The sequence below is a fragment of the Vanellus vanellus genome (assembly GCF_965231255.1).
Source record: "Vanellus vanellus genome assembly, chromosome: 1".
Taxonomy (NCBI): domain Eukaryota; kingdom Metazoa; phylum Chordata; class Aves; order Charadriiformes; family Charadriidae; genus Vanellus; species Vanellus vanellus.
The window spans coordinates 147,052-169,402 of NC_138905.1; the positions used below are offsets into that span (position 1 = coordinate 147,052).

The 22,351-nt window shown below is 60.3% G+C and overlaps 3 protein-coding genes across 3 annotated transcripts; 1 reads left to right on the top strand and 2 right to left on the bottom strand.

Annotated features, from left to right (window-relative positions):
* Nucleotides 1-3,126: 3,126 nt before the first annotated feature.
* On the top strand, nt 3,127-6,924 carry LOC309676945 (acrosin-like; the record flags this gene model as incomplete). The annotated part of the gene is made up of 6 exons (XM_082489611.1): nt 3,127-3,155; nt 3,468-3,668; nt 4,007-4,272; nt 4,539-4,684; nt 5,171-5,341; nt 6,805-6,924. Exons 2-6 carry the CDS (start codon nt 3,508-3,510, stop codon nt 6,922-6,924), a joined length of 864 nt encoding a protein of 287 aa, XP_082345737.1. The 5' UTR covers nt 3,127-3,155; nt 3,468-3,507.
* Nucleotides 6,318-12,247, bottom strand: ARSA (arylsulfatase A). The gene is made up of 8 exons (XM_082498321.1): nt 11,925-12,247; nt 11,332-11,572; nt 10,647-10,865; nt 10,007-10,176; nt 8,692-8,816; nt 8,388-8,515; nt 7,880-7,982; nt 6,318-7,766 (listed from the first exon to the last, which is right to left on the bottom strand). Exons 1-8 carry the CDS (start codon nt 12,152-12,154, stop codon nt 7,465-7,467), a joined length of 1,518 nt encoding a protein of 505 aa, XP_082354447.1. The 5' UTR covers nt 12,155-12,247; the 3' UTR covers nt 6,318-7,464.
* Nucleotides 12,248-12,547: 300 nt separating this feature from the next.
* On the bottom strand, nt 12,548-18,063 carry LOC309676956 (acrosin-like; the record flags this gene model as incomplete). Its single annotated transcript, XM_082489622.1, has 6 exons — nt 17,841-18,063; nt 17,328-17,528; nt 16,724-16,989; nt 16,312-16,457; nt 15,648-15,825; nt 12,548-12,861 (listed from the first exon to the last, which is right to left on the bottom strand). The coding sequence occupies exons 1-6, from the start codon at nt 17,909-17,911 to the stop codon at nt 12,548-12,550; spliced, it is 1,176 nt and encodes a 391-aa protein (XP_082345748.1). The 5' UTR covers nt 17,912-18,063.
* Between the last annotated feature and the right edge of the window lie 4,288 nt (nt 18,064-22,351).

The following is a 22,351-nucleotide window of genomic DNA, read 5'->3' on the forward strand; positions in this document are numbered from 1 at the left end:
TGGACCAGGATCCAGTCGTAGAAGTGCTGGGTGGAGGTGTAGACTCCGGGCCGTTTGGCTCTGGCACAGCCTCTCCCCCAGCTGGTCACCCCAACAAGCCAGAAGTAGTCCGCGTCGTTGTCTTTGCACACCAGAGGACCACCGCTGTCACCCTGCAGGGGAGGAGAGAGGGTTGAGGTGGTGTTGGGTGGCCGCTGTCAGCGCTCTGGCCGGCTCCTTCTCTCTCCCAGCACCTGCCAGAGCTCCGCTCACTGCACAGAAGGGCTCTGCTCTGGCGCTGGAGCCTACAGAGCCTCGTCTGGGAGGGGGTGGTGGGCCTGTAAGGTCAGGCGCTCTCTCCTCTCATCTCTTCATCTCTGCACAGTGCTGCTGGCTGTGTGGAAGGGGGACGTTTGGGGATCTGGACCTATGGGCTGCCGGGAGCACGGGATGGGCTTTCTGGGCAGCGTCCCCGGGCTCTGGGACAAGGCGGGCACTGGGCAAGGACCTGCAGCTGGGGAAGGGGAGGTGAGCCCCAGCAGCGCTGCAGACCCAGCGGTGGCAGGGTGACTTGCCAGGCCAAGCACGCGCCGGGCGATGTTGGGGCGTTGCGAGAGGGCTGCCGGTGCTGCCGGGGCTTGACTTGCAGCACGTCCTACCTGGCAGGTGTCGATGCCACCCTGCGGATAGCCAGCACACAGGTTGTGGCTGTGGATGGCCCCTCTGTACCACCGGCTGCTGTTGCAGAGGTTGACATCAATGAGGTGGACCTTGGCCTCCTGCAGGACATCCGTTGATCCCGCAGCTGTGAGCTTCTTTCCATCTGCATGCACGGGCTGTAGGCTAGGTGCCAGGGGGTGGCCAAGATGGTCTATGTGGTGGAGGGTGCTGCATGGGCATGTGAGACACTCTCAAAAAGAAGGTAGGATGGACTGGGGTGATTAGGTGCAGGGCTCAGTCAAACAAGCAAACCGTCCAGCAGCGGCTTGTGTGTCACTAGATCCACGATCCCCCCTTGTCTCCATTGTCCCTGCTTGAACATCCCCCTCATCTTCCTTCACTCCTCCCTTTCTCCTCCCTTGTCTGTCCTCCCAAACAGCGACCCATCCCAGGTCATTTCCCCCCCTCCTCCCAGGTTTGCTCCATCGGTGAAGAGATTGGGGATTTCAGGTGCTGGTAGCTCGGTCACCTTGGACTGCCATGGCATTACTGATGTGGCTTCCTGGGCACTGCTGTCCCTGCTAGATTCCTCTCCCCACACTGACCTCAAGCATTCCTCCAGTTATCTGTGCAGTGTGGCCACTCTCATCATTCCTCCTTGACCACCTGCCAAACGTGGTGCTAGAATAGCAGAGTACCCACAGAAGACAAGCTGCCTTCTCTAAGGCTTCCTTCTGTCTACTCTACGCAAATATGGGGCACCACCTTCAGGTCACATTTCAGAAAACAAAGCAGCCTTGAGTGAGTCCGGTTTGGGGCCCGGTTCTGGCGCCTGTGAATCCATGCTACTCCTCGAGGGCCTCGAGAGCAGCTCTCCCACTTTCAGAGCCAGCCTGCCCTGCCATCCCGGGGACCAGGTTGCACACTCAGCTGTGTGCCTTCCGTCCGGCCACACAAGGCAGGGTGGCAGCAGGAGGCTCCCACACCTTTCATGAGCTTTGAGGCCGCCATTCTTCAAGCCACTGCTCTCTGCGCTCCAGGGACCCAGCCCTGCTCGGCAAACGCAACGCACGTGGCTGGCTCCTGCTTTTCTCACAGGACTGCCCTGCACTCCAGCACGGGAGCAAGGCTCCACCATACAGCTGCAGAAGGCAGACCGATGAGTCCTGGTTTAGGCTGGACAAGGGTTAATTCCTCTTTCTAGGGATGCTGTGAAAGGAATGCCAATAATACCTATTGGGTTTAGTTGTTGTTAAGTGCTGTTTACATAATTCAAGGACTTTTTTTTAGCTTCCCGTAGAAAAATAGACAGAATGATGGAACGGCCAATGAAATACTCCACACCACAGATATGCCCAGTATATAAATGGGGGTTAGCCAGAGGGTGGGAATCTGCCATCACTGCTCGGGACGATGCCAGTTTCTGGGCAGTGTGAGTGCCTGGTGTTCTTCTTGTTCTTGTTAGTGTTATTTTGCTTTCTCTGATATTGTTCTATTCAAGTGTCTTTGTCTCAACTCGGGAGATTTTTTTCCTTTGCCCTCCTTTTCTCCCTCTTGTCCCTTGCGGGGGGAAGAGGGGGTAAGCGAGCAGCTGCGTGGTGGGGGTTAAGCCATGACAAGGATTTACCCAAGCCATGGAGAATGGCCCGCGGGGCTGAGAGCGGGAGAATCCTTCTCTGTCTAGAGCTTAACGTTGCGTGTCTTTGGCCATGCAAAGCAGGTGCCACAACTGCCCTTGTCAGTGTTGTCCCAGAGCAGCACTCTAACTCGGCGACAGCAAGGACAGGAAGCCTGCTGGAGGGTGCTGCTGTGGCTGACATAGCCCGTGTGGACTGTGCTGCACCTGCCTTTCACCGTGCTTTGTGCGGGAAGGTTGGCACCGCTTGGGTACGCCTGGCTTATTTGGCTTGCGCATCACCGCTTGCCTGCTGCGGCTGTAGCCAGATGGGCCCTTCAACACCCAAACACATGCATGCTGCCTGTAGCAGTTCTGTTCTGTTCTCTGGTGTATGTGTTTTGGGAAGGCCCTGGTGGCAAAGGGCTGCAGAGAGTGGGGTGGCAGTGAACTTCCCCAAGAGGCCACAATGCCACACGGGGTTTTTTGCTGCCAGCTGTCAGCAGGCAGTGCTCAGAGCCAGGCGCTGCTGCCTGCCGCGGGGCCTGCACAGCCTCGTGCCGCAGGCAGAGCGTTCAGCGGGGGTCTGTCGGGGGTGTCCCATCCCGGCTTCTGCCTCCCCTCCTGCCAGGAACCCCCCATGGTGCCTCCCCTTCCCCCAAGAGGCCACCGGGCCCGGTGCCCGGAACCAGTGACTCTGTGACATCAGCCCCGGGAACAAGATCACCGTGGGCAGCGTGAGCACTGCGGGCACTACGTCGGCTGCGGCACTGGTGGCGACAGGCCCTCGGTTCGCTTCTTGCAGGTGCCACGTGCCGCCACTGGCAGCAATGAAACTGCTCCTCGTCGTCGTCCTGCTGGCCCTGTGCTGGCCTGTGCAAGGCGCGTGGGACAGCTGTGGGTAAGTGGCCCCAGGCTCTGGGGGGGAGCTTGGGCAACCCTGATGGGGTTCACTGGAGGGAGCCCGCTTGTCCCCGTGGCCACAGCTTCCCCAACCCCGCCTGGGAGCCTCACATCCTGGCCAGCACCCCGGCTGCTGGCACAGCTCCTCTACGGGGCTCAGGCAGGAACGGGCGCACGCACACACGCACGCCCCAGGGGATTCCCTGGCCCTGCTGTCCGTGCAGCGCCTTGTGGGGAGGGAAGAGGGCTGACCTTCAGCCTGAACCGCAGCACGCCGTGGAGCAGGACAGTCATGAGTTTCTGGTTACAGAGGGACCTGCGGGCTCCGGCCCTTGGCTTACCAGTACGGCATGTCGCGCGTGGTGGGTGGCACCGATGCCCGTCCAGGAGCCTGGCCCTGGATCGTCAGCATCCAGGACCCCTGGGAGGCAGGCACGGGGCACATATGCGGAGGGTCCCTCATCAGCCCACAGTGGGTGCTCACGGCAGCACACTGCTTCATCGAGGCCAGGTAAGGAGGGCCAGGAAAGGGGGCTGTCCCCACCACCCTCGCGGGTGCCCTGCGCGCAGCACCGCCTGCTACTTCTATCCCGGTTCCTGCCAGTACGCCCAGTGCCTGGGCACTGCCAAGCCCAGCCCAGAGACTGCTCAGGAGAAGGCTGGGCTCGGGCCACTGCTTCCTAGCAGCCTCCAGCGCCACATGGCTCGTGCCTAAGGCATGCCAGGGCAGTGGCAGCCTGCGTGGCACTGCTCTCCTCTCTGCCCTGGGAAGTAGAAGGCAGGGAACGGCGGGGCTGCTGCAGCGCGTGGCTCCGCTCCCTCTGACCCCCCTCTCCATCTGCCTTCCAGGCACATCACCCTGTGGCGCGTGGTGATCGGGGCCACCCAGTTGACTCGGCTGGGCCCCGAGGCCCAAGTGCGCCATATTAAGCGGCTGCTGGTTCATGAGCACTACAGGAATATCACACAGAGGAACGACATCGCCCTGCTGGAACTGGACCAGCCTGTCCAGTGCAACTCCTACACCCAGCTTGCCTGTGTGCCCGACACCTCACTTAGAGTGTCAGAGCTGCGCACCTGCTACGTCAGCGGTTGGGGCGCCACCACTGCAAGATGTGAGTTCCCCAAAAGTGCTGGTGTCCTGAGTGCAAGCTCGGCACGCTGGGGAGAGGGGTTGGGCTTCCCGAGAGCAGAGGCGAAAGCCGCAGTCAGGCTGCGGGGACGTATGCCTCCGGAGAGAATGGGCTGACCTGCTGCCCAAAGCCAGACAGAGGGGAAAGACGGGTAGAGCGCCTTCACGACGCAAAGCCAAGCCCTGGGGAAGGGGTTCACCCAGGCAGGGGGGGAGCTGCTGGGGCTTCATTGCTTTCTGTGCTCACAGCTGCGGGATCAACGGATGTCCTGCAGGAGGCCAAGGTCCACCTCATTGATGTCAACCTCTGCAACAGCAGCCGGTGGTACAGAGGGGCCATCCACAGCCACAACCTGTGTGCTGGCTATCCGCAGGGTGGCATCGACACCTGCCAGGTAGGACGTGCTGCAAGTCAAGCCCCGGCAGCACCGGCAGCCCTCTCGCAACGCCCCAACATCGCCCGGCGCGTGCTTGGCCTGGCAAGTCACCCTGCCACCGCTGGGTCTGCAGCGCTGCTGGGGCTCACCTCCCCTTCCCCAGCTGCAGGTCCTTGCCCAGTGCCCGCCTTGTCCCAGAGCCCGGGGACGCTGCCCAGAAAGCCCATCCCGTGCTCCCGGCAGCCCATAGGTCCAGATCCCCAAACGTCCCCCTTCCACACAGCCAGCAGCACTGTGCAGAGATGAAGAGATGAGAGGAGAGAGCGCCTGACCTTACAGGCCCACCACCCCCTCCCAGACGAGGCTCTGTAGGCTCCAGCGCCAGAGCAGAGCCCTTCTGTGCAGTGAGCGGAGCTCTGGCAGGTGCTGGGAGAGAGAAGGAGCCGGCCAGAGCGCTGACAGCGGCCACCCAACACCACCTCAACCCTCTCTCCTCCCCTGCAGGGTGACAGCGGTGGTCCTCTGGTGTGCAAAGACAACGACGCGGACTACTTCTGGCTTGTTGGGGTGACCAGCTGGGGGAGAGGCTGTGCCAGAGCCAAATGGCCCGGAGTCTACACCTCCACCCAGCACTTCTACGACTGGATCCTGGTCCAGATGGGACTGCGCCCAGCAGTAAGGGGTACTCCAACAGCACGGGCTTGGAGTCATTTTCTCACCGCCTCAACCCCCGATCAGAGGCCAAGGCCAACACCAACACAACCGGCCATGATTAGCTCCTGCCCATTTCCACTCCAGAAGCTGGTGGAATTCTTTACTCGAGCGTGGGAGCTGCTGCAGGTCCTGTGGGGGAAAAAGGCTTGAGCAGCGTGACGAAGAGGCTCCAGAGCAGGCTGCGCTGTTCTGCGACCATTTCCTTCTGGGGCAATGCCTGCTGAGCCAAAGGCAGCCTCAGTGCCAAGGCCTGCTCTGTCCTGCCCGCGCTCCTCTGAGCGCAGAAGGGCTGATGTTGTCTTGGTTGTTGAATTAAAGTTCCTGATTTTCACAGCTCAGCACGCTTGAGTCCAATTCAGTCTCTGGTGCAAGGCAAGGACTCGCATGCCCAGTGCCTGCAGGATGAGGCTGCAGGCAGACAGCAGAGCACGAAGGGAAATTGCGACTCCGAAGGGCTGAAACCGTGCCTGGTCAGAGAGGAGGGTGCTCAGAGCCACCATGGGATGGAGAAGACTGGCACATCGAGGATAGGATACAGTGATGTGACCTGCAGACAACTTTGGGGGTATGCGTTAAGGCACACAGCTGGAGATTAGGGCCCAGCGTAAGCCGTAGCTAATTGAATGGACGGTGTAAAACTCCTGAGCATGACAAGAGAAATTGTTGACCACAGCAGAGTGAGAAGCCAACAAGGCTTACAGTCCCAGAAGGAAGAGCCGGATTTCAGGGCTAGTTAATGGGGGATTGATGTGAGAGGTGGCCACACTGCACAGGTAACTGGAGGTTTGGGTCATTTTGGGGAGAGGGATCTAGAAGGGACAGCAGTGCCCAGGAAGCCACATCAGTAATGCCATGGCGGTCCAAGGCGACTGAGCTAACTGCACCTGAAACCCCCAATCTCTTCACCGATGGAGCAAACCTGGGAGGAGGGGGGGAAATGACCTGGGATGGGTCGCTGTTTGGGAGGACAGACAAGGGAGGAGAAAGGGAGGAGTCAAGGAAGATGAGGGGGATGTTCAAGCAGGGAAAACGGAGACAAGGGGGGATCGTGGATCTAGTGACACAGAAGCACGCTGCCGGTCGGTTTGCTTGTTTGACTGAGCCCTGCACCCAATCACCACAGTCCATCCTACCTGCTTTTTGAGAGCAATTCCAAATCCTTTTCTGTGTGGTCCCGTTCTGTACCTGGAGGGGGGTGGGTGCAGAGGCCTGGCTGCCAGCGATGGCAGAAGGGAACACAGGTCACAGGGACCCGGCCGTTGGAAACACCCAGTGTCTGGGGCCAGCTACTGGTGGGAGCGCCGTGTGCGCACGCAATTCACTGGTGAACTTGAAGCTGGACTAGCTGGGGAGCAAGAGGACAGAGAGCCTTTCAGTCATGTGGATGCCATATGGTTGCAGCCCACCTGGGTGATCTGCCCCAGCATGCACAGACCTTACAAGAGGACCAGGCCTGCCAAGCACCGGCCACATCTCCACCTCCCGGAGTCTTGAAGGACCTGGAGATGCATGAGCATGTATACCCTGGGCTGCTTCTCACCTAGGCATGTCCCCTCTTGCCCTAGCTGCTGCACGAGGTCGTCCTGCCTGTGAAGCCGCCAGGACCATCCGTCCCACTCTCTTCTTGCTGTGCTGCTGGCCCCTGGCCAGTGACAGTGCTGCAGCTCCCAGCTCTGTTCCCACCCAGGGGGGCACAGCATGCCTCCAGCTGAATGGGGATCTCTGGACACTGGGGGATGCCCCTTGCTTTGTCTTGATCATGATTTGGAAGGAGCTGTTCTTGCTCTGGAGATGATGCTGTATCCTGGACCCTCCCTGAACAAGTTAGGCCTTCTGCCAAGAGGCCTCATCTGGAATGTCCAACACAGAGCACAGGGCCCACTGACCTGCACTCCTCAAGGGTTGGTCTTCTCCCCAGCCCACAGTTTGCCACCCCAGCACTGCGTTAGTTACGGGGTCACTAAGCCAAAGCTGCAGGGTGGCTGTAAGGCTGAGCTGGGTTAGCTGGGGGTGTAGAGGGGGTCTGGTGTGTCTGGGCTAGGGTTCCTGTGTGGAGCAGCTCAAGGGGACAGAGCAGCAAGAGGCTAGGAGCAGCGGCAGCAGGAAGGCTTAGGAGCGCAGCTGGGAATGCAGCAGGGCTGCAGGGCGGCATCCCGGCCCTTCCTCATCTGGCTTTCCCCAAACTCCATGCGCTGTTCAAAAAGCACTTTCTGCAGTTTGATCTCCTTCAGGACTTGCAGAAGCTCTGGCCCTGCACCGCTCTGCAGCAGATCGTAGTTCTCGGCTGGGTCTGACTCCAGGTCAAAGAGCAGTGGGGGCAAGTGAGGGGTCAGCGGGGTCAGCCCATGGCAGGCCTGGTCTGGGGTGGTATCGCTGTGAAAGGAGCCTGCAAAAGAAACCCCCAGGGCTCACGCAGCTTCTTCTCTTTGAGCTTTGGACAGCAAAACTATACGGGATGTGACAAAGCTGCCCACGCAGAGGAGAGGAAGCAGCACTAACCTTGGGTGAAGTAATGGGCCTTGTACTTCCCCAGCCTGACAGCGAAGGGGCCGTGCAGTGGATCCGGGGACGGAGGGTAGAAGAACATCATCTGACGGGGACTCTGTGGGAAGCAGCAGAGCTAAACTCACCTGTGCGGCCATGAGGCTGAAGAAGAGCCTGGAACAGGACCAGGCAGAGACTCCAGGCAGTCACACAGGAGCCCCGATACTACAGCCAGAACGCGGCCAGAGAGGGGGGAAGCTGAGGAGCAGCATCGCCCCGTTTGCTCCCTACTCAAAGCGATGGGGGCTCTGCCTGCCCACTGCAGCCATGGGGGTCTGGCCTAGCAACGTGGTGCAAGTGTTAGAGCTGAGCAGCCTGGGGAAGCCCAGCAGCTCTGTGGCATGACCTTACCAGACAAAAGGTCCAGCTGATGGATCTCCCCTGACCCCCTGCTGGTTCTACTCACCAGCCCCACACCCAGTCTTCGTGCACAATGCCAGCCGAACCAGCCCGCAGGACTCACCTTCCCTGACCCAAAGAGCATTGGACTCAGGTCGAAGCCATCCAGGGCAACTTTGGGAAGAGCTGCTCCAGCCAGAGTAGCCAGGGTTGGCAGGATGTCCAGGGTGCTTGCCAGCTCATGCGTCACTCCTGTCACCCACCACAGCAAGGCAGAAGGAAAGGTTCAAGCACCTGACCCCACACCCATCCTTGCTGTCCTCACTTCTCTCCCGCCCTCTGCTTGTCCTGGGGCAGCCCAGTGGCCACCACACCCCTGCCTTGGCTGGCATCAGCACACAAAAGGCACAAGCAGTGCCAAGCCTCACCTGGAGTTATACGGCCTGGCCAATAAGCCACTGCTGGTTCCCGCATGCCACCTTCATATGTTGTGCCCTTCCCACACTTCAGAAGGCCAGAGCTGCCTCCACGTGCCATCCGCATGGTGGAGGGGCTGCGGGCAAGAAGAACCACCTTCCATCAGTTTCACAGGCTCACACTACCCCTTCCCTGATGCTGCCAATGGGGCCATGGCAAGAGAGACATGGTGCCAGCGAGTGACACTGCCATCCTTCTCAGCCTTGTGAGGCAGGAGGCGTGGGGCAGTGCGGCCATGTGCTCTCCCCCCGCCACCCCCTTCCTGGGCTGCTGCTCCAGCCATAACCCTCAGTGGGGCTGGTGATGGGGTGCAACTGGACTTTGGGGGATGGATGGCAACATGGAAGCCAAAAGCTGCCTGCAACAGAGACCTAAATGTCTCACTGGTACACAAATATGACTACAGGTCAATCATCTTACTCTATAAGTAGTGGACAACCCAGGGCCTGCTGAGCTCCCCTGAACAACAGTGGGCTGCACGCCAGCATCTCCCCTTGGGTAGGGACACCTCTCAAGGTTACTCCTTGAGGCTGAGACATTCCTTGCTGCAACAGATCCTTGGGAAGTGGTTTATAGCATGCTAAACTTTGAAATCTTAGTCAAGTGACATAAGAGAGTTGATTGTGTATATATAATCTTTCAGGCATGAACTGTTGACCAAGTCTGGGACTAGGGTGGATCCAGCCGCACCCAGACTCTGCTCTGAGAAGGAGTTTAGAAAACAAGGCGTCTTTTCTGAACCTTGACTCAACAGGAGGGTCTCCGTGACAGTTCTCTCTGGTCCTGTCCTCCATGCAGTAAATGAGCAAGCGTGTCTTGCCTTTGAAAGTTGTTAAAAGACCGTTGCATTTACTACCAAACTTTGTTAAATTGCTGGTTTATATCAATAAATATTTTGCTGCTTCTCTTAAGAGCAAACGGCATCACTCTATCCATGGCAGGCAGGTGAAGAAGACCAATGCCAGCCACACACAAAGGGAATTGGGGTATATTTGGGCTGCTGTATGCTCCTGGCCCGAACCCTGTGAGGCTTCTGCCTACAAGGGGGGACACAGCTGAGTCACAGAAACAAGGAGCAGATCTTCCGCTGTGTCCTCTCCAGAGCAGCGTCTACCTCTTGCCTCACTTTGGGTCACTGGGGTCTCACCTGGCAATGCCACATCACGTCCCTTTTGCCCCAGCCAACCAATGCCTCCTTCCAGTTCCCCCATACCACGGCAGCAGAATCTTATCAGTGACAAAGTCCCCCCTGCTGAGCCCACTCACCCATTGTCAGAGGTGAAAAACACCAAGGTCGTGTTTGCAAGACCATTTTCCTCCAGTGCCTGCAGCAACTGTCCCACTGAGCCATCAAACTCCGAGAGGGCATCACCAAAGGGCCCGCGCCGGGACTGCCCTGCATACTCCTGGCTTGCAAACTGGGGGTAGTGTGTATGCTGGAGAAAGGGCAGAGAAGACTGCTACGTAAACTCCCAGAGCTGCACCTGGTTCCCAGTTCACCCGAGGACAGTGAACGCCCAAGCTAGGGCATGGACATATGTGACAATACCCATGAGATGAGAGCAGGCTTGTCCCCAAGCTTCAGAAACATCTCTCAGAAATGGCAGAAAGGAGCTGAGCTCCAGGAGAAGCTGTGGAGCACCAGAATGGGAAGTTTCCCCAGGTGGACTCCTGGCCCAGAGAAGCGGGCAAAGCTCCAGAAAGAAACAGCCCAAGAACATTATCAGAGCAGTGCTGCCACAAGACCTGGACCTCAAAACAGCAACCCCAGGTCATCCAGGAGCACCTACTGACTGGTCAGCACAGTCCTGGGGCTGCAGCAGCTGAGATGCTTCCCCGCTCTCCCTGCAGGACAAAGGCTCCCTTCCCCACCCTTGGGCCCGGAGCAGCCCTCCCCCTCTCCTACGTGGGAGGCATAGTAGAGCAGGAAGGGGAGGCCTCGTCGGGCACAGTCAGCGATGAAGTCCCGGGAGAATTTGTTGTAGAGTGGCACCAGATCAGGGAAAGAGACCGGCTGCTGCACAATGCTCTGGTTCCAGAGCAGCGGGACTGGCACTAAGCCTTGGTCACAAGTCCCAAAGCACTTGATGTCGGGTGGGAAGCAGGTGAGATTCTGGCAGGGGCCCTGGAGAGAACAAATAACATTTTGTCTTTTCCCTGTGTTGCAGGACAGGGAGGGGAGCAAAGTCCCACAGCAGCCCACCACCAGGTCCTACAGGAACCCTTTGGGCAGCCGCTCCCAGAAGCTCAGGGGTCTGTGACCACCCTTGAACTAAGGACCCTGCCGCCCAAACCTCCTTTTCTCCCGCAGCAATGCAGGTGTTTCTTTGTGGCCCAGAAGCTGACCTTGACAAAGGGCGTACGTCCCCACACACAACCGCCACCCATGTTCTGGAAAACTGCCCTACCCGAAGAGCACCTCAGAGATGGGCCTTCCACAGCAGCATCCATCTCTCCTGCCTGCAGCCACCCACAGCCATCTGCCCAGGCAAGCACTAACTCGGCCTACGAGCTTTCAAGCAAGCTTCATCTTTCAGGCACTCTCCCCAGCCAACCCCGGGACACCCTTCGGGGCTTGACAGGCCTCTCACCTGGTCATGGGAGTAGGGCACCCCCAAGAAGTGGTCAAAGCCCTGGTGGGTGGGCAGGAAGGAGCCATTAACCCCCAGGCCAAGGTGCCACTTGCCAACCACGGCTGTGGCATAGCCCTCAGCCTTCAGCACCTCTGCAATGGTGACCTCAGACAGCGGCAAGCCTCCCCGTGAGTCCGGGTTGAACACACCCGGGTAAACCCCAGAGCGCATCTGGAACCGGCCGGTCAGCAGGGCTGCCCTACAGGGGAGAGGAGAAAGAGAGAGGAGACAGCCGTCACGCTGGACGCAGTGCAGGTCACGGTGCTCAGCCTCCACAGAGGGTGCCCCGTTGCTCGGGGCCTGGCAGCCGGGCTCCCCAGTCTGACAGCCGCCACTGCCACCTCCCCTGTCTGCGGGGACGTTCCATCGGGCCTCTCACAGAGCAGCCGGACCTTTGCGCCTCCCGGGACACGGGTTTATCAACCACCCGTTCCTCCTGGCACTGCAGCTCCCCAGCCGGGGGCCCGGCCCTGCCTCAAAGCCTCCTCCATGCCCGGCCCGGGGCCCTGCAGCAGTGGCAGCCGGCGGGGCGGGAGCCGCGGGGCACGTACCGGGACGGGCTGCACACCGGGGAGCTGCTGTAGAAGCTGGTGAAGCGCAGCCCTCGGGAAGCCATGCGGTCCAGGTTGGGCGTGCCAGAAGAAGGGTGCCCGTAGCTCCCCAGGTCCCCGAAGCCCAAGTCGTCCGCCAGCAACAAGACGAAGCTGGGGGGGACGCCGGCCGCTCCGCGCAAGGCCAGCAGCAGCAGGGCCCACGGCAGGCCCCGGCCCCGCGGCCCCATGGCGCCGCCGCCCGGGGAGGCCCCGCGGCCGGCCGGTACGCGCGCTCAGCGCGGGCTGCAGCGCTGCCCGCTCCGCTCCGCTCCGCTCCCGGCCTCCGCAGCAGCCGCAGCCTCGTCCCGTCGCCGGCCAGGCAAGGCGGGCGGCTCCGGGACCAGCGGGGCCCGACCGCGCCGCCGCCGGCCTCCGCCTGACCCGCCCGGCGGCCACGTGACCGCGCCGCCGCGGGGCGTGCCGGGAGCCGTAGTCCGCCGCCGGGCAGCGGCCGCGCTGGGTCGCAGCTGGAGGCGGCCGCGGCCCCTCGCCACCCCACTTTTCCCCGCACCGCCGTGCCCGGCGCAGGCGGCCTCCGGGACCCGGACCTGCCCCCCGGCGCCGCCGGCGAGGGTGGCCCGTTAACCACGGGGGTTGTCAACGACCCGCTGACGCCGGGCGGGCGCACCCCGCACCCCTCCTGTGACTGATGGCGGCCGCCGGCCGGGCCGGGCCGGGCCGCTGCTCCCGCCGTCCCGCCTCCTGGAGTGGCAAACGAAGCTGCATGTCTGCGGAGGCGCCCGGGACAGGCAGAGAGCGTTGGCCTCGCCGGGGGCAGGCTGGGCCCGGGCGCAGCCGGGGCACTCGTCCCGCACAGTCTGGTCTCTCGCAGCAGTGCCAGTTTCACGTTCAGGCCTACGGACGGCGGCTGAGCCTGACCGCAGCGGCCCACACCCTGCAGGTCAATGACGTGTAACCAGAGGGAGGAAGGGACGGTGCAAAGAGCAACAGCGCTTCTTTGGTGGAAGGGAGCGATCAGGAGGAATAGGGGGGGTTCTGCACCCCGGGAAGGCTGTTTACAACCACTTTCTAATGAGCCAGCGAACTCTGCTTTCCCGTGCTCCCTGTCCTCTGTAGTTCAGACTGTCCCCGTAGCCCTTGGTCTTCCTGTGTGTCCAGCCCCATGCCTCCTGACGGCCTGGCCCCTGGCACAAAAAAGATGCTGGGGCTGCTGCTGCTGCCGTGCTCACTGCCATCAATTATTCAGGGCCAAGATGCAGAGCAAAGGAGGCTGGTGCTGCAGCAGGAGGTGAAACTCCTGCATTATTCACAGAGCCCATTTTGCTCACAGGGCATGGCAGTACTTGCCCTGCAGTGCCTGGCCACAGGGATCAGGGCGCCAGGAGCTGGCGGTCAGGACACTGTACTGTGCATATACCCTGTGCATGCTGTGTGCGCATACGTGTGCACGTGTGTGTGTATGCGTGCTCTGTGCACGCTGTATCCAGCCCACGTTCTTCCTGGAGAATGTCTTCTTGCAGAAGAACTAGAGCGGAATTGGGGGACTCATTCCCAGGAGGTTTCTCCCATTCAGTTCAATAGATCTGACTGCTGTTCCCATGGGCAGGTACTAGAACATTAGTTTGTCTCCCAAAGAGCCAGATCACGTTCAAGAACATGTCAAGCTACTTATCATAGAATCGTTTTGGTTGTAAGCGACCTTTAAGATCGTCGAGTCCAACCGTTAACCCAGCACTGCCAAGCCCACCACTAAACCATGTCCCTTAGCACCACGTCTATACATCTTTTAAATGCGTCCAGGGATGGGTACTCAACCGCTTCCCTGGGCAGCCTCCTGCAATGCTGGATAACCGTTTCACTGAAGACATTTTTCCTAATATCAAATCTAAACCTCCTCTGCCGCAACTTGAGGCCATTTCCTCTTGTGCTATCGCTTGGTACTTGGGAGAAGACACTGACCCACCCCTCGCTACACCCTCCTTTCAGGGAGCTGTAGAGAGACATAAGGTTTCCCCTCAGCCTCCTTTTCTCCAGGCTGAAGAACCCCAGTTCCGTCAGCTGCTCCTCATCAGACTGGTGCTCCAGACCCCTTACCAGCTGCATTGTCCTTCTCTGGACACGCTCCAGCACCTCACTGACTCTCTGGAAGTGAGGGGAAAAAACTGAAGGTGCGGCCTCACCAGTGCTCAGTACAGACATACAATCACTTCCCTACTCCTACTGGCCACACTATTTCTAATACAAGCCAGGATATTACTGGCCTTCTTGGCAACCTGGGCACACTGCTGTAATTGGCACAGACCTTGGGTCTTTCCAGATCTGTACCTCCTCTTGCTCCCCAGCTAGTCCAGCTTCAAGTTCACCAGTGAATTGCGTGCGCACACGGCGCTCCCACCAGTAGCTGGCCCCAGACACTGGGTGTTTCCAACGGCCGGGTCCCTGTGACCTGTGTTCCCTTCTGCCATCGCTGGCAGCCAGGCCTCTGCACCCACCCCCCTCCAGGTACAGAACGGGACCACACAGAAAAGGATTTGGAATTGCTCTCAAAAAGCAGGTAGGATGGACTGTGGTGATTGGGTGCAGGGCTCAGTCAAACAAGCAAACCGACTGGCAGCGTGCTTGTGTGTCACTAGATCCACGATCCCCCCTTGTCTCCGTTTTCCCTGCTTGAACATCCCCCTCATCTTCCTTGACTCCTCCCTTTCTCCTCCCTTGACTCTCCTCCCAAACAAGGGACCCACCCCAGGTCATTTCCCCCCCTCCTCCCAGGTTTGCTCCATCGGTGAAGAGATTGGGGGTTTCAGGTGCAGTTAGCTCAGTCGCCTTGGACCGCCATGGCATTACTGATGTGGCTTCCTGGGCACTGCTGTCCCTTCTAGATCCCTCTCCCCAAAATGACCCAAACCTCCAGTTACCTGTGCAGTGTGGCCACCTCTCACATCAATCCCCCATTAACTAGCCCTGAAATCCGGCTCTTCCTTCTGGGACTGTAAGCCTTGTTGGCTTCTCACTCTGTTGTGGTCAACAATTTCTCTTGTCATGCTCAGGAGTTTTACACCGTCCATTCAATTAGCTACGGCTTACGCTGGGCCCTAATCTCCAGCTGTGTGCCTTAACGCATACCCCCAAAGTTGTCTGCAGGTCACATCACTGTATCCTATCCTCGATGTGCCAGTCTTCTCCATCCCATGGTGGCTCTGAGCACCCTCCTCTCTGACCAGGCACGGTTTCAGCCCTTCGGAGTTGCTCTTTCCCTGCGTGCTCTGCTGTCTGCCTGCAGCCTCATCCTGCAGGCACTGGGCATGCGAGTCCTTGCCTCGCACCAGAGACTGAATTGGACTCAAGCGTGCTGAGCTGTGAAAATCAGGAACTTTAATTCAACAACCAAGACAACATCAGCCCTTCTGCGCTCAGAGGAGCGCGGGCAGGACAGAGCAGGCCTTGGCACTGAGGCTGCCTTTGGCTCAGCAGGCATTGCCCCAGAAGGAAATGGTCGCAGAACAGCGCAGCCTGCTCTGGAGCCTCTTCGTCACGCTGCTCAAGCCTTTTTCCCCCACAGGACCTGCAGCAGCTCCCGCGCTCGAGTAAAGAATTCCACCAGCTTCTGGAGTGGAAATGGGCAGGAGCTAATCATGGCCGGTTGTGTTGGTGTTGGCCTTGGCCTCTGATCGGGGGTTGAGGCGGTGAGAAAATGACTCCAAGCCCGTGCTGTTGGAGTACCCCTTACTGCTGGGCGCAGTCCCATCTGGACCAGGATCCAGTCGTAGAAGTGCTGGGTGGAGGTGTAGACTCCGGGCCGTTTGGCTCTGGCACAGCCTCTCCCCCAGCTGGTCACCCCAACAAGCCAGAAGTAGTCCGCGTCGTTGTCTTTGCACACCAGAGGACCACCGCTGTCACCCTGCAGGGGAGGAGAGAGGGTTGAGGTGGTGTTGGGTGGCCGCTGTCAGCGCTCTGGCCGGCTCCTTCTCTCTCCCAGCACCTGCCAGAGCTCCGCTCACTGCACGGAAGGGCTCTGCTCTGGCGCTGGAGCCTACAGAGCCTCGTCTGGGAGGGGGTGGTGGGCCTGTAAGGTCAGGCGCTCTCTCCTCTCATCTCTTCATCTCTGCACAGTGCTGCTGGCTGTGTGGAAGGGGGACGTTTGGGGATCTGGACCTATGGGCTGCCGGGAGCACGGGATGGGCTTTCTGGGCAGCGTCCCCGGGCTCTGGGACAAGGCGGGCACTGGGCAAGGACCTGCAGCTGGGGAAGGGGAGGTGAGCCCCAGCAGCGCTGCAGACCCAGCGGTGGCAGGGTGACTTGCCAGGCCAAGCACGCGCCGGGCGATGTTGGGGCGTTGCGAGAGGGCTGCCGGTGCTGCCGGGGCTTGACTTGCAGCACGTCCTACCTGGCAGGTGTCGATGCCACCCTGCGGATAGCCAGCACACAGGTTGTGGCTGTGGATGGCCCCTCTGTACCACCGGCTGCTGTTGCAGAGGTTGACATCAATGAGGTGGACCTTGGCCTCCTGCAGGACATCCGTTGATCCCGCAGCTGTGAGCACAGAAAGCAATGAAGCCCCAGCAGCTCCCCCCCTGCCTGGGTGAACCCCTTCCCCAGGGCTTGGCTTTGCGTCCTGAAGGCGCTCTACCCGTCTTTCCCCTCTGTCTGGCTTTGGGCAGCAGGTCAGCCCATACTCTCCGGAGGCATACGTCCCCGCAGCCTGACTGCGGCTTTCGCCTCTGCTCTCGGGAAGCCCAACCCCTCTCCCCAGCGTGCCGAGCTTGCACTCAGGACACCAGCACTTTTGGGGAACTCACATCTTGCAGTGGTGGCGCCCCAACCGCTGACGTAGCAGGTGCGCAGCTCTGACACTCTAAGTGAGGTGTCGGGCACACAGGCAAGCTGGGTGTAGGAGTTGCACTGGACAGGCTGGTCCAGTTCCAGCAGGGCGATGTCGTTCCTCTGTGTGATATTCCTGTAGTGCTCATGAACCAGCAGCCGCTTAATATGGCGCACTTGGGCCTCGGGGCCCAGCCGAGTCAACTGGGTGGCCCCGATCACCACGCGCCACAGGGTGATGTGCCTGGAAGGCAGATGGAGAGGGGGGTCAGAGGGAGCGGAGCCACGCGCTGCAGCAGACCCGCCGTTCCCTGCCTTCTGCTTCCCAGGGCAGAGAGGAGAGCAGTGCCACGCAGGCTGCCACTGCCCTGGCATGCCTTAGGCACGAGCCATGTGGCGCTGGAGGCTGCTAGGAAGCAGTGGCCCGAGCCCAGCCTTCTCCTGAGCAGTCTCTGGGCTGGGCTTGGCAGTGCCCAGGCACTGGGCGTACTGGCAGGAACCGGGATAGAAGTAGCAGGCGGTGCTGCGCGCAGGGCACCCGCGAGGGTGGTGGGGACAGCCCCCTTTCCTGGCCCTCCTTACCTGGCCTCGATGAAGCAGTGTGCTGCCGTGAGCACCCACTGTGGGCTGATGAGGGACCCTCCGCATATGTGCCCCGTGCCTGCCTCCCAGGGGTCCTGGATGCTGACGATCCAGGGCCAGGCTCCTGGACGGGCATCGGTGCCACCCACCACGCGCGACATGCCGTACTGGTAAGCCAAGGGCCGGAGCCCGCAGGTCCCTCTGTAACCAGAAACTCATGACTGTCCTGCTCCACGGCGTGCTGCGGTTCAGGCTGAAGGTCAGCCCTCTTCCCTCCCCACAAGGCGCTGCACGGACAGCAGGGCCAGGGAATCCCCTGGGGCGTGCGTGTGTGCGTGCGCCCGTTCCTGCCTGAGCCCCGTAGAGGAGCTGTGCCAGCAGCCGGGGTGCTGGCCAGGATGTGAGGCTCCCAGGCGGGGTTGGGGAAGCTGTGGCCACGGGGACAAGCGGGCTCCCTCCAGTGAACCCCATCAGGGTTGCCCAAGCTCCCCCCCAGAGCCTCGGGCCACTTACCCACAGCTGTCCCACGCGCCTTGCACAGGCCAGCACAGGGCCAGCAGGACGACGACGAGGAGCAATTTCATTGCTGCCAGTGGCGGCACGTGGCACCTGCAAGAAGCGAACCGAGGGCCTGTCGCCACCAGTGCCGCAGCCGACGTAGTGCCCGCAGTGCTCACGCTGCCCACGGTGATCTTGTTCCCGGGGCTGATGTCACAGAGTCACTGGTTCCGGGCACCGGGCCCGGTGGCCTCTTGGGGGAAGGGGAGGCACCATGGGGGGTTCCTGGCAGGAGGGGAGGCAGAAGCCGGGATGGGACACCCCCGACAGACCCCCGCTGAACGCTCTGCCTGCGGCACGAGGCTGTGCAGGCCCCGCGGCAGGCAGCAGCGCCTGGCTCTGAGCACTGCCTGCTGACAGCTGGCAGCAAAAAACCCCGTGTGGCATTGTGGCCTCTTGGGGAAGTTCACTGCCACCCCACTCTCTGCAGCCCTTTGCCACCAGGGCCTTCCCAAAACACATACACCAGAGGACAGAACTGCTACAGGCAGCATGCATGTGTTTGGGTGTTGAAGGGCCCATCTTGTACAGCCGCAGCAGGCAAGCGGTGATGCGCAAGCCAAATAAGCCAGGCGTACCCAAGCGGTGCCAACCTTCCCGCACAAAGCACGGTGAAAGGCAGGTGCAGCACAGTCCACACGGGCTATGTCAGCCACAGCAGCACCCTCCAGCAGGCTTCCTGTCCTTGCTGTCGCCGAGTTAGAGTGCTGCTCTGGGACAACACTGACAAGGGCAGTTGTGGCACCTGCTTTGCATGGCCAAAGACACGCAACGTTAAGCTCTAGACAGAGAAGGATTCTCCCGCTCTCAGCCCCGCGGGCCATTCTCCATGGCTTGGGTAAATCCTTGTCATGGCTTAACCCCCACCACGCAGCTGCTCGCTTACCCCCTCTTCCCCCCGCAAGGGACAAGAGGGAGAAAAGGAGGGCAAAGGAAAAAAATCTCCCGAGTTGAGACAAAGACACTTGAATAGAACAATATCAGAGAAAGCAAAATAACACTAACAAGAACAAGAAGAACACCAGGCACTCACACTGCCCAGAAACTGGCATCGTCCCGAGCAGTGATGGCAGATTCCCACCCTCTGGCTAACCCCCATTTATATACTGGGCATATCTGTGGTGTGGAGTATTTCATTGGCCGTTCCATCATTCTGTCTATTTTTCTACGGGAAGCTAAAAAAAAGTCCTTGAATTATGTAAACAGCACTTAACAACAACTAAACCCAATAGGTATTATTGGCATTCCTTTCACAGCATCCCTAGAAAGAGGAATTAACCCTTGTCCAGCCTAAACCAGGACTCATCGGTCTGCCTTCTGCAGCTGTATGGTGGAGCCTTGCTCCCGTGCTGGAGTGCAGGGCAGTCCTGTGAGAAAAGCAGGAGCCAGCCACGTGCGTTGCGTTTGCCGAGCAGGGCTGGGTCCCTGGAGCGCAGAGAGCAGTGGCTTGAAGAATGGCGGCCTCAAAGCTCATGAAAGGTGTGGGAGCCTCCTGCTGCCACCCTGCCTTGTGTGGCCGGACGGAAGGCACACAGCTGAGTGTGCAACCTGGTCCCCGGGATGGCAGGGCAGGCTGGCTCTGAAAGTGGGAGAGCTGCTCTCGAGGCCCTCGAGGAGTAGCATGGATTCACAGGCGCCAGAACCGGGCCCCAAACCGGACTCACTCAAGGCTGCTTTGTTTTCTGAAATGTGACCTGAAGGTGGTGCCCCATATTTGCGTAGAGTAGACAGAAGGAAGCCTTAGAGAAGGCAGCTTGTCTTCTGTGGGTACTCTGCTATTCTAGCACCACGTTTGGCAGGTGGTCAAGGAGGAATGATGAGAGTGGCCACACTGCACAGATAACTGGAGGAATGCTTGAGGTCAGTGTGGGGAGAGGAATCTAGCAGGGACAGCAGTGCCCAGGAAGCCACATCAGTAATGCCATGGCAGTCCAAGGTGACCGAGCTACCAGCACCTGAAATCCCCAATCTCTTCACCGATGGAGCAAACCTGGGAGGAGGGGGGGAAATGACCTGGGATGGGTCGCTGTTTGGGAGGACAGACAAGGGAGGAGAAAGGGAGGAGTGAAGGAAGATGAGGGGGATGTTCAAGCAGGGACAATGGAGACAAGGGGGGATCGTGGATCTAGTGACACACAAGCCGCTGCTGGACGGTTTGCTTGTTTGACTGAGCCCTGCACCTAATCACCCCAGTCCATCCTACCTTCTTTTTGAGAGTGTCTCACATGCCCATGCAGCACCCTCCACCACATAGACCATCTTGGCCACCCCCTGGCACCTAGCCTACAGCCCGTGCATGCAGATGGAAAAAAGCAGACGTGGCCTGTGGAAAATAATGTCAGAACAGGAGCAGAGAGAGCCTGCCAGAAGACTCCAGCTGGCCTGTGTGGGGTGGTACTGGGCTGCGGAGGGACATCCCAGATCCATCTGCCACCTGGCAGCTGCGGGATGTCTGCCCAGAACCGCCCCCAGCCCAGGAACACCAAGGCCTTCTGCTGGGGGCAATCCCCTGCTGCATCTCCTCACACTGGGACTCCAGGGCCTTGGTCTGGGACCAGGTCTCGCCGCATCAGGAAGCAGCAGTGACTCTGACCCTTCTCCTGGAAGGGAGACAGACTCTCCTGAGCTTCAGCCCCATGCCAATAGCACCTCTGTGCCTGCACCTCCTTGCTGCGATCCTGCATCCCCTGCTCCTGCACGCCAGCCTATGGTGCACGTGCTGCTGGCACATTGGTCCCTCTCCTGGGGACACCCTAAGCTTCACACTTATCTGCAGGGCCTGTCCCCATGGGGACAGAGACCTCTGCTTGCACGAGCTCTGCCTGTCATCACTGGGTTCATGCCCTGCTCTATAATGTGCACACCGAGGCAACACAGAGGCGCTCTCCAAGTGCTCTATGATGTCCCTGCGACCCTATTTCACAGCACCGACTCCTCTGCTAGTAGTAGCACCTTGAACATCACCCCAGCCTACAAACACCCCTGCATCCCAGCCACCACCCCGCAGCAGCCTCTCCTTGCTGCTCTGCCCCGACAGCAAAAGACCCCCAGACCCGCAGTGACCGGCTGCTGCGAGCACAGACTGTGCTGCTATGCAAGAGATTTGGTAGCGCTCGCTTGAGCAACGCGTGCCTCCCCGGAGCCGCACTCCGCTTCACAGCGCTGCCGCACCACTGCCACTGCTCGGGGCGCAGACGACAGCCCCAGCGCCTGCCCTCGGTGGAGCCGCTGCCCCGCAGCCACCTGCGGACGCCCCCGAGCCCCGCAGCTCTCGCCCCGCCCCGGGACCGCCCGAGCTCGGGGCTGTGCCCCTGCACGCGCGGAGCGGCCTCTCTGCCCGCCGACCCCCCCTCCCCCGCGAGCGACCCCCGTCCCTCCCGCCGCTCCGCCGCCCCCTCAGCGCCGCCGTCGGGGAACCGCCGCTGCGCGGCCCGGGGCGACCGGCGCTGCCGCGGGAGGCGGGGAGCGGGCAGCCGGCCCCGGCGGGGAGACCCGGCCCCGCAGCCCCTCCGGCCTCCAGCGGGGGCGGACGGGGCTGCACAGGGAGACACCGACACCGACTGCGCAGCAACGCACTGACAGACGCACACACCGGCTGCACGGCGACACACACGCACACACACCCCCCGACTGCACAGCAATGCACACTGACACACACCCCCCGACTGCACAGCAACACACACACCCCCCGACTGCACAGCAACACACACGCACACACACACCCTGACTGCACAGCAATGCACACTGACACACACCCCCGACTGCACAGCAACACACACGCACACACACACCCTGACTGCACAGCAATGCACACTGACACACACGCCGACTGCGCAGCAACACACCGACACCCTACCCCCCCGCGGCTGCACAGCAACACACACACACCGACTGCACAGCAATGCACACTGACAGACACCACGACTGCACAGTACCACCACTCCCCCACCCCACCCCCCCCCGACTGCATAGGAACACACACACTGACTACAGACCAACACACACTAACATCCCACACATGCCCCCACCACACATGGAATGCCCCACGTAATACACACAGTGCTCGTGCACGTCATGCACAGAGAGTGGAAGGCATGCACATGCAGCACGCACACACACACAGTGTGGGCACACACAGCCTGCCAGCATACACACAAAATGCCCCCACACACGGCATGCACTCAACCCAGTGAACGCATACCCGCAGTGTGCACGCTCACACGCTCATCTACACCACACTGCATGTAAACAGTGTGCACCCACCGTGTGGGTACAGAGACATGGAGTACACACAGACACCGAGTGCACCCCCACACAGGGCACACACGATGCGTGCACACACAGAGTGCACCACACAAACTGACATGCCGGCATTTCCAAGTCCCTGAAGGGCCGACAGGAGAGCTGGGGAGGGACTTTTTACAAGGGCGTGTAGTGACAGGATGAGGGGGAATGGCTTCAAACTG

Excerpts from the sequence above, each read along its gene's own strand:
- ARSA (XM_082498321.1), bottom strand. The coding sequence starts at position 12,154 with ATGGGGCCGCGGGGCCGGGGCCTGCCGTGGGCCCTGCTGCTGCTGGCC. Across the intron at positions 10,866-11,331 it reads TGCCCTACTCCCATGACCAG|GGCCCCTGCCAGAATCTCAC; the intron begins GTGAGAGGCCTG and ends TGTTCTCTCCAG. Across the intron at positions 10,177-10,646 it reads TGCTCTACTATGCCTCCCAC|CATACACACTACCCCCAGTT; the intron begins GTAGGAGAGGGG and ends CCCTTTCTCCAG.